The 15184-nt window shown below is 49.3% G+C and overlaps 2 protein-coding genes across 8 annotated transcripts in view; one reads left to right on the top strand and one right to left on the bottom strand.

Annotated features, from left to right (window-relative positions):
• Positions 1-1848: 1848 nt before the first annotated feature.
• On the bottom strand, positions 1849-12146 carry POLH (DNA polymerase eta). Of its 2 annotated transcripts, XM_074989743.1 has the most exons (10): positions 11942-12146; positions 11708-11842; positions 11078-11304; positions 9677-9846; positions 8382-8485; positions 6774-6893; positions 5869-5992; positions 4632-4697; positions 3723-3895; positions 1849-2759 (listed from the first exon to the last, which is right to left on the bottom strand). In XM_074989743.1, exons 1-10 carry the CDS (start codon positions 12076-12078, stop codon positions 1919-1921), a joined length of 2097 nt encoding a protein of 698 aa, XP_074845844.1. In that variant the 5' UTR covers positions 12079-12146; the 3' UTR covers positions 1849-1918. The 2 variants fall into 2 exon arrangements, with proteins under 2 accessions (XP_074845844.1, XP_074845843.1); XM_074989742.1 differs by having other exon boundaries at positions 11708-12146.
• A 456-nt stretch (positions 12147-12602) lies between these two features.
• The window catches only part of XPO5 (exportin 5), a 41518-nt gene continuing 38936 nt past the window's right edge, over positions 12603-15184 (top strand). For 3 of the 6 annotated variants that reach the window (XM_074989723.1, XM_074989724.1, XM_074989722.1), the window contains exons 1-3: positions 12604-12772; positions 14128-14249; positions 14970-15042. In XM_074989723.1, coding sequence (XP_074845824.1) covers positions 12668-12772; positions 14128-14249; positions 14970-15042 — 300 coding nt within the window. In that variant the 5' untranslated portion in view covers positions 12604-12667. Of the gene's footprint in view, positions 12773-13156; positions 13174-14127; positions 14250-14716; positions 14852-14969; positions 15043-15184 lie in introns of those variants that run through there. The other 3 variants (XM_074989727.1, XM_074989726.1, XM_074989728.1) reach the window with 3 other exon arrangements.

The raw sequence follows: 15184 nt of genomic DNA, 5'->3' as shown, positions 1-15184 counted from the left end.
GCTGATGAAATTGCCTGCAAGGCTTGAGTTTCCAAACCACACCCACAGCTGCTTTTTCCCTACACTGTACTTAGCTCAACTGCGTGGCAGTGACTAGTGCTCTGAACAGAACCCAAGCCTCAAGAAGTCATCCTGTGGAGGGTTGGTTCTCTATGAAGTGAGCTCTCTGCTAGCCATGCCAGCTGGTGGCTCCTCAGTCACTGAATGCAGTCCAGCTCAGTTCCCACTTGTGCCCCAGGCATGCCAATGCTCTGTGCTCTGCTGCAGGGGTAGTAAATGCCAAGCTAGCCATTTCATCCCAAGGGTGAGCTGTCATGCCCCAGCTGGGCAGCAAGAGCAAACTGGGCCTGTGGCAAAGAGCTCTAGATCACAGTGCTTTCATGCTTGTTGTGGTGGATATGCCTTTAGAAGCACAGTGAACTGGATAATGTGGCTACTTTGTGGGACTGCATTAGTGCACTCTTTTCTTGCAAACCATGGGATTGATTGTGGAAGAATGGAATTTCCAAGTCTGTTCTCAAGGGCTCTGCTGCTAGATTTTAACTACACCTTTTGTCTTGGAGGCAACAGGACACTGGCAGAGGGGCTCAGAGGCCCATTGAGCTGTGTGGCTTTGCCACTTAGGCCACCTTGGAGGAAACATGAGGGTTACAGCAGTCTTCTGTGTGTATACTAGAGCCCAGTTTTGAGCCAGTACAACACATGCTGCCTGCAAGTCACTGCAGTAGAAGGTACAATTTGGTCTTCCTCACCCATAGTGCTCAGCTATAAATCTGTTCCAGACCTGCACTCTACCATGCTGTGATCTCCCTGCCTCGTGAAGTAGAAAGGCCTGCTTTGTACAGTGATAGCTATGGCTTCAGAGACACTTCCAAAATGGGCACTAAACAAACATCTTCCACTCTGTGGCACTGGTTAGGCTTCAGTTGGAATATTGGGTCAAGTTCTGGGCTCTACATTTCAAAAAAGATGTGGCAAAATTGGAGAAAGTCCAGAGAAGAGCAACAAAAATGATTAAAGATCCAGAAAACATGATCTATGAGGGACAACTGAAAATTGCATTTAGGGGAAAAAAACACTCAGATGTAACTTTCAAGTACTAAAAGGTTGTTAGAGAAAATATTTCTTTAACCAATATGATAGGACAAGAAACAATGGGCTTATCTTGCAGCAAGGGAAGTTCAGACTGGATATTAATAAAAGCTTCCTGTAAGGAGGGGTAGCTAAGCACTGACATGAGTTGCATAGGGGGATTTGTGGAATCTCCCTCAATGGAAATATTTAAGAGCAGGTTAGATGATCTAGATGGGGTCTGGTCCTGCTACAAGTGCAGGGGTCTGGACTCCATGATCACTGGAGGCCCCTTCCAGCCTATGGTTGACTTTGTACGCATGAAATCAGGCCAGCAAAACAAAGCTGCAGAGCAGCATTGTGCCTCTAGAAATTCCTTAGCTATGCTAGTTCTCTCCCTTATCAGAGACAGGCTGCTAAGAGGAATTCTCCCCCTCCTCTGACTAAGCTACCATCCAAGCAGTTCTATACTAGATCAAATAAGATTGAGCAGAGGATCTTTCCTGTCTGCTAAGGCACTGCTCACATCACTTCAAGGAGATACTGTCCCTCTGTGCTATAGCTATAGAATGGGGATAACATTTGCTACCTCTCAGCACTACGGCAGGAGTAACATCCATTAGTCTTCAGAGCACAAAAGCCCAGAAGTAGGACCATGCAACTTGCTGATCACTACCCAGGATGTTTCTGGGTGAACATTAACTAAAATCTACAAAGTGTAAAGCTGGATACGTGTTCCTGCCATGTTTGCCCAAAAGGTGTCACTCACTCAAGACATTTATTATGCAATCTTTTAATAAAAAAAAGTTATTTACAGGAAGGATAAAATCTTCACACTAAAATAGACCTAGGGAGGCAGCCGTTTAAAAAAGAATTCCAGAGTCCTGGTCACTCCTTGCCTGGGGCGCTTAGCACTGGAGCCTCCAGGGGTCTTGGCTTTGCTTTTGGCCTTGGCAGGAGAAGCTGAAACAGCAGCAGGGGGCCTGAGGGGGCTGGGTTCTGAAAAGGAGCTCTGCAGCTCCACAGCAAAGTGATAGTCCATGTGCTCTAAGAATTCCCATGCTAGCACCTGCTGGCCACACTTCTCACAATGCAGCTTGTCCACTGGTGAGCAGGTAGGGTCCTCTGTAAACCCAGCAGACAAACTCTGCTGCTTGCACTCAGGTAGCTTTGAAGCAGCTGCTGCAGCCAATTCTGTTTGTGGTGTGCTTCTAGAAGCTGGGCCACCAGAAGGGTTTTCTACAGCATCAGGGAGCATCTCCTTGGGGGGAAGCCATCTGTATGGGGAGGGAGATCCACTAGCCTCAGGACTGTGCCTCACAAGGGTTTCTGAAGTCTGACTCTTGCCAAGGATGAGACCTTCTATCTCACTGTGCTTACAGGGATCAGGCATTGACAACTTTGCCTCAGTACTGCGGACACCGGGCAGGCAGGGGCTTACTGCCATGCGTTCTCTCTGTCTTTCTGCTGCCTTCCGGAAGAAGGACTCAATAGCATTTGTGGGCTTCTTGATAGGCTCTTTTCTTGGGCTCCCAGTGCCCTTGGCGTTTGGACTGGATGGACTGTTGGCAGTCGGCAGTGTACACTGGGCATCACTGGTCAGGAAGACAGCAATACCTGCTGGAGAGACAGTGGGAGCCTCGGAAAACTTGCTCACAGAGAGATGCAGAAATGTGAGTGGAGGAGACCTGTGGAGAAAAGCAGATAAGCAGTAACTCAAACTCAGTCCATGAAGAGAGAAGCCCTTCAAGTCAGAGTTTAAGCATGTCCAGTTTCACTGGACATGGGGACAGTGCAGCTGACAGCTGGGATAGGACACTGAGGCAGGCAGAAAAGTGTGTTTTAATTAAGCCTCTTGGTCAAAGCACTAGTACCCATCCTCCTCCTCACACGGTTGCTGTAAAAAGCCTGGACTTTGCTGATGGCCTATGTTCTTGACAGGAACAAAGCAGCATTTCCTTCAAGGATGTGACAAACAGAGAGCTGGGCCAGGCCCCTTGGATTCTGGCAGGGAGCCCGAATCCTCAGTCCCATCTGTCAGGGACAGGACCTCCTGCAGCTCTGAGACGAGCTGTCCTGAGGAAGTCACTATTGTGATCCCAGCGCACTGCATGCTCCTGACTGAGCTAGTATGTGAGGGTGGAAGAGAAACAGTTTGTGTTGTAATTTCCCCTCACGGCCTCATCCAGTAAGTGTCTTGTCCCCCATACCAACAGAGCATAGCCATTCTCTTCTGGCTAGCCCAGGGATGGCACCCTGAAAATACAAGCCAGTCAGGTACTCATGTTGCAGCAACTACTGCTCAGTTCATTCCAACTTGACAGGAGCACAGCCCTGCATGCAGCCTTGTCCCCTTTTCTATCGGCATCACTCACAAGCTGAATGTGGATGCTAGTACTGCATGACAAGGGTTTCAGGGAGGATAATGCTCCTTCTGGATGGCAGCTGAGCTCAGGATAACATGCATCTTGTCCCTTCCATCTCTGAGGGCTCTAACTCCCTCTGCCAGAGAGCCTGCCCAAGAATTCAATCCCTGCTCCTGTCTCTGTTCAGCACAGCCCCTTTGTTCTCCATTAGTCACCTCCCAGGGCACAGCCCATCCCCCTTTCTCCACCACACCAACCCTGATGCCAGGAAGAGGACCTGCTCACCATGCAGCCTGCTGGGCTCCAGCCACATTACAGTTTCGGATAATCATGAAGGCATCACTGCTGATCTTCTGGGCATCATAGCGGGACAGGGAACAGCAGCGTGACAGGGCACTGGCTCGCTGATCACCCTGCTGGCGGATGCTCACAGTCAGCTGTCTGGCCACACGGCAGTTCTGCACAGAGAGGAGATAGCTGCAATACAGGGCAAAGCAACAGATGCCAGGAACATGCTCAGAGAGAGGCTCAGTCTGAGCATTGCACTGCCAGCCAGTTACTTTGCAATCCAGTGCCAAAATCCGTCCTGGCAGCACAAACTGCTGGCTATCACCATCAGTCAGCTGGACACAGAGGGTGTGAGGGCTCACACACCTAGTGCATGTATGGGCAGGGTGGAGAGCTATAATCCCTGCTTCCAATCCTACACAGATATATTCTCCTTTATACACATCACAGTACAGCGTAACTGCCAGGTTAGTCTCAATCTTGGTCTGCAATGTAGTCTCTATGGGCTACAAACCAACTCACTCACTTTTAGACGCTTAAGGCAGGACTGAGTGGCCAGCCGAGCTCCCAGGAACGAGCCATCAGGAAGCAAATGCTAGAATTGAGGGGTACAAAAGGAAGCTGCTTGCTCCAAGCACACCCATCCCCACCTGATGCTCAGAGTCCATGGGAGGGAAGAAAAGGGCAGTGGTTAGCCTGGGGCCTCTTTCTCTGTGTGCTTCTGCACCTCTTAACTCACAAACAGCTGTGTGTTTGATTGCAGGGCAACTTCCTCTGCCCTTTGCCCCAGTCACCACATCCCAGAGGCGGCTGTTATCAGACAGCTGAGGGAGTCAAGACCCTGCTGACTATGTCCCAGCACCACAGCAAGGGCAGAAAGAATACCCTCTTCAAGTTCCTCCTTACTTGGACTCTGTCCTTGTTAAGTCGGTCCTCCAGCTCCAAGGCCATCTGCAGGAGCCAGTGCTGCACCTGCAAGCAGCACACAACATTTGATACAATCCCAGGACACCCATGCACATGTACAGAAAGCTGCCATTACAGAAGTGTGGCAGGCATCATCAATACGACCATATTCAGCGAGCTGCTGAGAGCCAGTTTCTTACAAATGCCAAGATCACCACAAATGTTTCCAGGGAATCACTAAAACCTGGGGAGACAGGGTTTGGATTTAATCTGGGATGCATCCATGCCTCAAAAGCTAAAGCATTCCAGACATTGCAGCACATGCAGCCAGTGTGGGGAATTCGAAAGGGAGAGAGGACCTTGTAGTGACAATGTCCCAGGCCAAGGGAAATGCAGTAAGTGCAAAACTCCTGCAGATTTTTATAGCCCTCATCACTCCCACCCTCTCAGTTGTTAGTGAAACAAGGAAGGACAGAGCTCTAACATGACAATGTCCATATGAACCTGCATCTGAACCCAGGCTGGGAGATTAAGAGCACAGCTTTGTACTGCTCTATCATATGGATGCTTTGAGAACAAGGTGCTCCCCAGTAGGAGTCCAGCTGACTTGTGTGGCACTTGTGCTAGCAGTAGGTTTACTATCACTTGCTGGTATTTAGGCTCTTTTCCAGCAAGAATCCAGATTCCTCTTGAAAAGACTTTGCAGTAACAGAAATAAAGGTCAGCAACCCTGACAAGCAGCTAGATGAAAGAGAGAATTTCAGCAGCAGAGTCAGGTATGCATCTTCCTCAAAGCTCCCTGTCAGTCTGTCTTGGTTAACAGCAGCTAAAGGTAATGGAAGCCATCTGATGATGGAGATGCTCCAATATATCTGGTAGCAAAGGCAAAATATAGTGCACAGGGCATGTTCATCCTGAAACACCCAGCAGCCTGGTGCTCCCACAGGCACAGGAGGAATAGGAGATAGAAATCCATCAGCGCTAAAACGGGACCAGAGACGCACCTGTGGACTAGGCAGGACAACACAAAGGAACACCCCTTGCCATCTCTCTCTTCGCTGACCAACGTATAAAGGGCTGAGAGGCTCATCTTGCCTGCTGACAGTGACATTTCCCAGAGTTACACAGCTGCTGTTGCAGAGTCTAGAAAGACTGAGAGCCTGATTGCAGAGCATGGCACTCAGCACGGCGAGCCACTTCCATCTCTCATATCCCAGGTCCAAACCAATTCTCTTACCTGCATCTGAGTGGCCAAAGCTGCTTTCCCAGGGAAGTTCTTGCTGCAGCCAAGGGACTTAGGCAACTGCCGAGGTTTCACAGGTTCCTGTTCAATTCCTCTGCACATATCATAGAGCCATGTCCTGAAAGTCCCACAAGAGATCTGACATTAAGGCTGATAACTGTCCATCTCTCCTCTCTACTTCACTCAGGGTCACTGAGTATTCAGGTCAGGTATGCCTCATGCTCCTGCACCTGGCAGCTAGTTCTCAGGGACTCCTAGAGCAATGCATACAGAACAGGAAGTTGCCCCTGAACCTGACCTAAACCCAGCCGGTCACTGGAATTCTCCTGGCATAGGCAGGCGTATAAACCACGTGATGGGCCATGCGAGAAGCACAGTACTGCACAGATGTTACCTCCAGCTGCATTTCACAATGGCCATGTCTGAGGCTACAGAACTAGGTGATGTCAGCCAGATGAAACAATGGGCTGCTTCTCTGCTTGACAAAGTTAATCATACTCAGGTGACTGTTCCAACTCCTCAGGCAGCTGTGATCACAGTAAGCAGCAGATTGCATGCAGCTACTAATGGGGAAATACCAGTTACTGCTCAAGTCCCACATCTGACTCCCTCCCATCTCCTGCCCTGCAACAGCAACATTCTTTACAGTAGAGGTTGCCAGCCATTGCTCTGTACATTGAACAAAGAGGCACCTGAAAAGATCAGATGCCAGAGCATGTGCCTGGCAGATCATTAGAGGGAACATGAGCAGAGACCTGTGTCAATGCAACCCTCAAAAAGCCCAGAAACTCTTAATAGCAGCAATCTCAGCAAAATGGCCTAGAGATCTGCTGCTGAAAGGGAGAACACAAGCCTAACTTCCTATGGACACCTGCATAGGAAGCCAGTCTATCACTTACCCAGTCTTGTCTCCAAAGTGAGTCTGGAGCTGTGACTCACTGAATGGGGTCAGCTGCCCCATGTACTCCACTCCCAGTACCTCCGTGATAGAAGCACCCAGCTTCCCTCCCAAGTGCCGGCTGCAGGATGAGGAAACAGACAAGAGAGCCATCATATGGAGACTGTAGCAACTTCAACACACCTCAGCTCTTATTCACTGACTAGGTTAGCAGGAAGCAGGATAGGTGAGGAAGCAGTGCTGGCTGGCCAGAATCCAAGACAGAGGAACAAAGCAAGATGATTCCAAAGAGGATGGTATGGCTCATCAATTCCTAGCCAGAGACATGGTTGCATAAGAACAGGAGACAAGCCAGAAATGCACAAAGATGGCACTCACCCTTGCTTAATATCTATTTGCTCACTCAGTCTCACCAGACCAACCTTGAGGACTGCTTTGTGCAGCCCCACTGGGTCTACCTATTCCTACATAGGCAGAAACCCATCCAGAAGTAGTTGTCTGAAAGCAGATATTAACTTTGCAGCTCCTGATCACAGGTTCAGTCTGGAAAAAGGGGAAGTGGTGATACATCTTCCAAGCTCCACACACAAAATAAGCTTTGTCCGTGAGACACTGTCCATAGCAGATGTTTATATGACCATGCATGTTCTCTGGGCTCCAGGTCCTCAGCTCCCTAGCACTGAGGTCTGAATAAACCAAGCAGAGGGAGTCTGCATGTTTCTAATTCGTGAGCCTTGCATGTTGTCCTACTGTGGTTCTTGAGCTTAACACCTGAGGGGAGAGGTTCACATGACACCTATGGGCCTTTGGGCTTGTCTCCTTCATTGGGCTCATTCTGATGCCAAGATTAATTTTCAGTAAACTTTACAGCTTTTCCAGATAGAATCCCCCAACTTTTCTGAATGCTTTAATGGCTTGTGCTACTGCAATTTTAGGACTTGCCTACTATCAATTACTTCTCAGCATATGAGGGTGTGAGTCCACCCACAATTAGTTTGCCATGCACCAACTGTCCATTAATACGCTCTCATCTAGTGAACTTTGAAATGGGACCAAGCAATCAATAGCACCTTAGGAGACTAAAATGTGTTAGGTCATGAGCTTTTGTGGGTAAGACCCACGTCTTCACATTACTTTTGATAAATTTGGCAAAATTATCTGACCTAATAAATTTGTTAGTCTTTAAGCTGCTATGTGACTGCTTGTTATTTGTGAAGCTACAGGCTTCCCCTCTAAGGAACAGTAGTGAGTGTAAACAGGATTCAAACAGTGTGCAGTCGGGTAGATTCATATCCCAGCCTGCTGCAAACTAATATTCATGTAGACAGACCAGAAATTCTACATCATCACAGGGTAACTGAATTGACCCCAACTGAGATAATGGGGCAGCTCACACTCCTCCAACTTATTCAGGTTCTGCCCGCACAGTGAACTTGAACTAAAACAGGTAACTTGGCAACCCAACAAGCTAAAGGTTTTTTTAAATGAAAGCTTAGACTCTGGTGAACAAAGCAGCAGCATGAAAGAGGGGCTGATACATTGCATTGCCAGGTCTCAGCTCAGTCCAACTCCCAGGTTCAACAAAAGCACATGACTCCCCAATACTTACATGCTGCTGATGGGCAGGTGGCTGAAGAGCTGTGGGATAGCTCCCTGAGATACCAATGTCTGGCGGTTGGGCTTGTTCAGCCCACAAGCCAGTTTTGCCAGTACCTGGAATATGGAAGAGTGTGGAAATCCCATTACTGCAAACCCCTCATGCTCAGAGGACCAAAGGCTTCTAAACGACTCTGTCTGCTAGGTTCTGCAGTAAAGCCCCCAGCTAAAGGCTGCAGGACTCTAGGCTTTGGGATTCCACAGCATTTTCCATGGGCACAGCATTGTCAAGAACAAGATTCAGGTTCCACAACTCTTCACTCTCAGTTAACAACCACCTCAGGATCTGAACTGCACTGGCTAAACTGTCTTTAACACAGTGTTATGTGCAAGAGTTTAGCTCTGAGGAGGGAGTCAGAACCCTGCTTTAAACAGTCTAGAAGACTCAGGTTGTTTAGTGTGGTTGTTCTAGCTCACTTTTGGTCAAAAACTGTGCTAAAACCCCAAAAGCAGCTATCATATTTCTACCCTATTACCCACACCATGCTTCCTTTGTCTGTCTGAGCCTGTCCTCTTCCATCCTCTCTGCTCCTGTCTTGCTTTTTCTTGTTGTGTTTTAGTCTTCTCTCTGCAAGATCAGCAGCAACAGACTGCTACAGAAGGAAACCTACAAGAAGCTAGTTAGTAAAAGACCATATAACTGATGCAGCAGGAAACCCACCAGAGCCACAGTGTCAGAATGAGTCAGTTCCCCTTTGCAGCTGGCTGTGAGGGGTGGGAGGGTTGTGGTTGCTACTAGTGGCTGGTTTTACATTACTCGGAGAACATCCACCAGACTGTATAGTAATGAGACTGATAAAGCCAATCTGACCCACCTCACATCAGCATGCATGAGGTGAAGGGTCACACTGAACTAGGGCTCTTTCTGTCCCACTAAAAGGGAATCAAAGCCCTCCAATGGGCACATAACATGTTTTCTCATTCTATGAAGAAAACACTCAGTTTACAATCATTTCTAGAGAAGACTCTCTCGAGCACTTTAAAGTGCTTTTCCACAGCAAGTTGACAGCTTGAGGTAGGCCAGGAAAAACAAAGCTCTGGCCAATAAGTAATCCAGTTCTAATAGTTCATATCTCCACAGTACTCGGCAAATATGATAGCCGATTACCATAATTAATGTTATTTTCAACTACACGTTTAAATGTGGCCATGAGATTCCATCAGATGGTGACTGATAGTTTCCTTTATTTTTCTGCATAATCAGAGTTCACGACTTGAAACAAAATCACCCCAGCATGTTACACGCACCTTGTTGTGTGAAATCCCAGCTGAACACCTCAGTCCAGTAACTTCTTCTACAGCTGCTCTCATTTCCTCTACAATTACCGCTCCTACTGTCAGCTGGAGGTCTGGACAGCTCCTGTCACCAAAAGGCAGCGACTCAAGCCACTGGCACAAGCCACGTTGCCGCAACTCTTCTAAAAACAGAAGTGAGCAAACTTTTTAGTCAGGCCCCACATTTAGTCCCTGCAATTAGATCCCCCCACCCCACTCCCCCTGCCCAATCTAATGTAATTCAAAACAGACAGATTTTGGTTATTTTCATATTAAAGAAAAAAAAAATCCTTTCAGCACCTGTAAGAAAATAAGTATTTGGAATGTAAAAACTTTCAGTATATAAATGTCAATGAACATACATAAAAACAGTAACATATTTCAATTTTTTTATGAGATGGATGAGCCTGAGAACCAACTGCACCCCCCCTTATGAAATTTCATCCCCTTAGGGACACCCCCCCCACACACACACTTTGTTTTGTTTTATTTTTAAGAGAAGGGATGTGCAAAGGGGATTAAAGCTCAATGCAGCGTGCAGCATGGCGATTCCAACAATTTACATGCTTGTCATTGGGCCTCTTGCCCACAGTATGAAGATAAGATCCTGGCATCAGTGCATTTAGAAAAGAAGAAATTCTATTTATTTGACATGTCCTTTGGAAAAAGGAAAGCAAGTCACTTTCCTGCCAAACAACTAAAACAGAGACAACTACTCCGCAAATGCACCCTAGGCATTTAAGAAAAGGAGTAAGATGAGGCAAGAAGTCCACATGCAGATCTGTGCTATGGAACATCTTGAAACACAGTTTTTGCCCAGACAGACCCCAGTTGGTTGGTACTTTTTTCCCAATGTACAAAATGATCAAGTATTTATGTGAGCAACAGTGCTCTCTAGTGGTTGTTTCTGCACATTTCAGACTAGATTCTAGTGCTCTTTAAAAATAATGCCAGATAATGTTTTCTTTTGAAAATGAAACTTTTAGTCTGAATCTGAGTTTCCACACTAGACCCTGGAAAACAGGCCTGGCAGAAACCATTCGCCATGGCAAAGAGGGATGAAAGAAATTGGGAAGGGCCAAGCAGAGAAAGTAGATACTAGAAATTCTTTCCCAGGCTCTGTTTGTAGTGCTGGTCTTTCACAGAAGCTGCCTATCACCTGTTACTTAGGTCAATCTTGTTTCCTTAACATTAGGGCTCTCTCACATTGTGAGGCCTCCATTTTACTTTGACATACACTACAGCATACGGCAATTTCATTTTACTCTCACTCTATTTAGAGCTAAAGGAAAATAAATTAAGATGAAAAGCAAAAAGAAACTGCTTAAAACTTTAGGAATAGGAAGTAGCATCTGCTTGGTGGCTCGGCATTACCTTTGCGATCCACATTCTCTTTCTCTGCTGCTGTTGTAGAAACATTTGGCAGTCCCTGGATGTAAGTAGTTGGCAGCAGCTCTGCTGGGATAGGCTGCCCTTGCATCATCTTGAGCCTTTTTTGCACAGCACTAGTTAGGTCCATGTAGGCTTCATCAATGCTGGCACGCTCAATCACAGCAAAGCGTGCCATCACTTTCATCACCTCTACACTAGCCTCTCTGTATCTGTAGTAGAAAAACAAGCAGATCAGTCTTTGTCCCGCACATGAGAAATCAGGGGCCCCTCAGCCTATAGTCTCTTTGCTTTTGTCTCTCCATCCAACTCCTCTACTTACAGAGAGATCTAGCCAGCCACATGGGCTATAGAGGTGCTGGTTTAACTGTTTTGTATTAATATTTTGCCCCACTGTTTAACACTACTAGTTTGGATGAGCTCAGAGGCTGAAAGGCAAAGCAAGCCACATTACAGTCAGGTTTTCTGAATCAGAGTGTATAGTGCTACGGAAGGGTGTGGCCCGACAGAGCGAGATGCTGAAGGCTAAACTACAAATGGGAAACTACACTACCACAGCTCAATTTCTCAGATGTTGCTTTGGCAGCCACCCAGCGGGCCCCGGACTCGCCTCACCTGCTGAGATCCGCCTTCCCGTGCGCCTCGGGGACCCGCGCCAGCACCAGCTGCGGGCACCGTTTCTGGGCCTCGTCCGCCCGCATGCCCCGGCAGATCCCGAAGGCGCGCGCCTCGTAGCTGACGGCGATGACCCTGCGGGGACAGAGCACAGGGAGTGGGGTGGGCCGGGCCGGGCCGGGCCGGGCCAGGCCGAGGCAGGGCTCCCGCGACGGGGGAAGGGGCAGCACGTACCCGCCACCCTTCCACGCGTCGTACTGCACCACGGCGCAGGGCCGGCCCCGCAGACGCGGCTCCCGACGCTGTTCGACCTGCGCGAAGAAGCAATCCATGTCCGCCAGTGCCACCACGCGCTCCCGCCCGCGAGACATACCGCCCAGCGTAGCCACACCGCGGCCACAGCCAACGGTTAACGGCTCCCAGTCCCAACGGGCAGCGCGCGCGCCCCTCAGTCGCTTCGCTCCACCTCCCACCCCTGAGACGCCGCGCGCGTCTGTCTGGGAACTGTAGTCGACCCTAGGAAAACCTCCGCAGGACGTGAACAGGCGGCCCGCGGTGCACCCTGGGAGGTGTAGTACCCGCAGCAGAACATGCAAGCCCCCTTCTCCGAGTCGGAGAAATGACGCGATGTATGCGGCTGCTTGTCATTGGATCGGGGGGGGGGAGGGGGGGAAGAGAGAGACGAGGGCTGGCGCATGCGCATCGCATTGTCACCGATTGTCGCTGGCACCGGGCTCTTACCTTCGCGCATGCGGCTTTCCTGCTTCAAGTGCCCCGCCGTTCAGTTGAAGCATGCGCAGAAGTTTCCCGGTCCTCGTGGCACATGCGTACAACATAGAGCCATTTTGGTCCCGGGTGCGCCTGCGCGCTGCTCCCTTCTCCCCCCTCCCCGGTGTGGTAGCCTCCGGCCCTCGCCTACTCCGGAGGCCCTGTGCGGACCCCTCTCCCCCCGGTGCCGCCATGTCCACGGAGCAGGTGAGCAGCCTGTGCGAGCAGCTGGTGAAGGCGGTGACGGTGATCATGGACCCGGCCTCTACCCAGCGCTACCGCCTGGAGGCGCTCAAGGTACCGGGCAGTGGGCTCAGCGCCGGCCGCGCCACACCGGGCTCACACGCGACCCCCCTTCCCCCACGCTCCTCTGTGCAAGTCCAGCCCACGGGTCTGCTCCGGGACAGCGCGTGCGCCCCGGGCTGGGTTCTCCCGCGGGATGGAGAACTGGCAGCCTGCATTGCCCTTCATCCCCGACCCGGTGTTAAGGCGCCCCAGGGACCCGCGCTGGCAAAGATCTAAGAGACGCAGTTCCCCGGGCCGGGCTTTGCTGCAGCACCTTTTCCGGAGTGGCTCTGACTGAGATCTGGCTCGCCCAGTCTGGCTCGGGGGGAGAGTTGGCCTGCGGAGCATCCGGGGCTGAGTGTGCTGCTCTGAAGTCTCTGCAGTAGTCTGCAACCTCAGGAAGGCAGCTGGAGGTATTGGGCCACATTGGCAGCATGGTGGCGAGGATCTAATCCATTAAGTGGAGCTTAAGTTGTACAGAACTTGCTGCATAGCCTCCTGTGCTTTCCAGAGAAAGTGCCCTGCTGACTGTGGCTGATTATTCACAGGAGACAACGGGGTCCATGCCCAGGGCAGTGCTCCCTTTATTTTTTTTCCATCTGTGGGCAGAATAAATTTTGTTATGTGCCCAAGGGATGTGCAGATGTGCATCAAGGGAGGTTTAGGTTGGACATTAGGAAAAAGTTCCTAACTGTCAGGGTGGTCAAACAGTGGAATAAGTTGCCTAGGGAGTTTGTGGAATCTTCATCTCTGGAGATATTTAAGAACAGGTTAGATAAGTGTCTGTCAGGGATGGTCTAGACAGTACTTGGTCCTGCCATGAGGTTAGGGGGCTGGACTCGATGACCTCTCAAGGTCCCTTCCAGTCCTAGCATTCTATGATTCTGTGATCATCAGTAGAAACACAGGCTGCCTGCTGTGGATGCTCTGCTAATCAGCTGTGTGGCTGCCCATGCTCTCAGCTTACAGGGAACACTGCCCAGGTGTCTTGACCAGTTTGGGGCGGAGCTGCAGAAAGCTGGGTTGCCAACTCAAGCTGCCTTCCCATGCAGCACTCTTGCTGGGACATGAGGGCTTCTCATTCCCCAGCAGAAGCAGTGAGTGAGCAGAGTAGGGCATGCACCAGCTTTCCTCATAGGAGCATGGGTTAGAGGGACTGCAGTCAGAAAGGGTGGGGAGGGGTTCCCACTGGCTCTAACCTACAACCCCTCAAAACTTTATCCACCTCTGCTACTTGGAGTGGGCAGTTCTGGAACTCTGTTTTAATTCTTATCTCTGCATTGCCTGTATGTTTTACTTTTCCCATGCTCACTTCCATGTTGCTCCTTGTTCGTTTTTGGCTGATTGTTCCCTTTGCTCCTTTTCAGTTCTGCGAGGAGTTTAAGGAGAAGTGTCCCATCTGTGTTCCCTGTGGTCTGAAACTGGCAGAGAAAACCCAGACAGCCATTGTCAGGCACTTTGGTCTTCAGATATTGGAGCACGTGGTCAAGTAAGGGGGGGCAGTTTCTTGAAGTGCATGGATGTGGTTCTACACCAAAGTCTGGAGAACTTTTACGGAGAATAGGCTTGTCTCTGTCACCATTATTAATTTTAGCTATTGTTCCACGATGTTTGTTGGTTGCAGCAATGGACTAGATGTCAGGAGATTTGGGTTTTGTAATGAGTTCTGTCATTAACTCATGGGGGGACCTAATGAGTCCCATATCTGTTCTTTCTCCTTGTATTTACAATGGGGCAAATAGCAAACACTGCAAGAGAGGCAGGCATGTTAATTCATTGTGCAGATCTTAGACAAAAGACATTGGAGATGGGCAGGGAAAGAATTACCTGACCTCCTAAAGTTTTGTGCCACTAGTGTCAAATTAATGAAAGTGCCTCTCCACTATACAGCTAGAAGATCCTTCTCTGTTGGCACCATAAATCCAATATTCTGTGTTCTTGTTTCTTTTCCTGTAGATGTTAAGGAATTCTGCACGTTTCTGAACTTTGCTGTTCTCAATGGCACAGATGCTCTAACTGAGCAGTAACTGTACCTTCAGCCCATGACGTTGCTCAGCCTTTTCGCTAAAGGATTGGGTACTGGCAGAGCAAGTGAGCAATCCAGCCCCAGCCTCCATAGCTTGGGCAAAGGGCAGATGGATTACTAAAGCAAGTCAGTGAGCTATACCAACATGTTGACTCGGTGCCTTCTCTGTGTATCATTGGGCAGATTTCGCTGGAACAGCATGCCTCGTCTCGAGAAGGTCTATCTGAAGAACAATGTCATGGGGCTCATATCCAGTGTAAGTGCTGGCTGCATCCAGGGCTGAACCACCATATGGAGCATGGTTAATACACTTTTAAGGCCAGCATGATCATCTTGTATGAGCTCTTGCATCCTGCATGCCACCGATGCTCATTCACCACCTGCTCTTGTGATACACC

This window comes from Carettochelys insculpta, chromosome 3 (assembly GCF_033958435.1).
Source record: "Carettochelys insculpta isolate YL-2023 chromosome 3, ASM3395843v1, whole genome shotgun sequence".
NCBI classification, from domain to species: Eukaryota; Metazoa; Chordata; order Testudines; family Carettochelyidae; genus Carettochelys; species Carettochelys insculpta.
The sequence above is the reverse complement of the archived record's forward strand: the minus strand, read 5'-3'. Positions and strand labels throughout refer to the sequence as shown.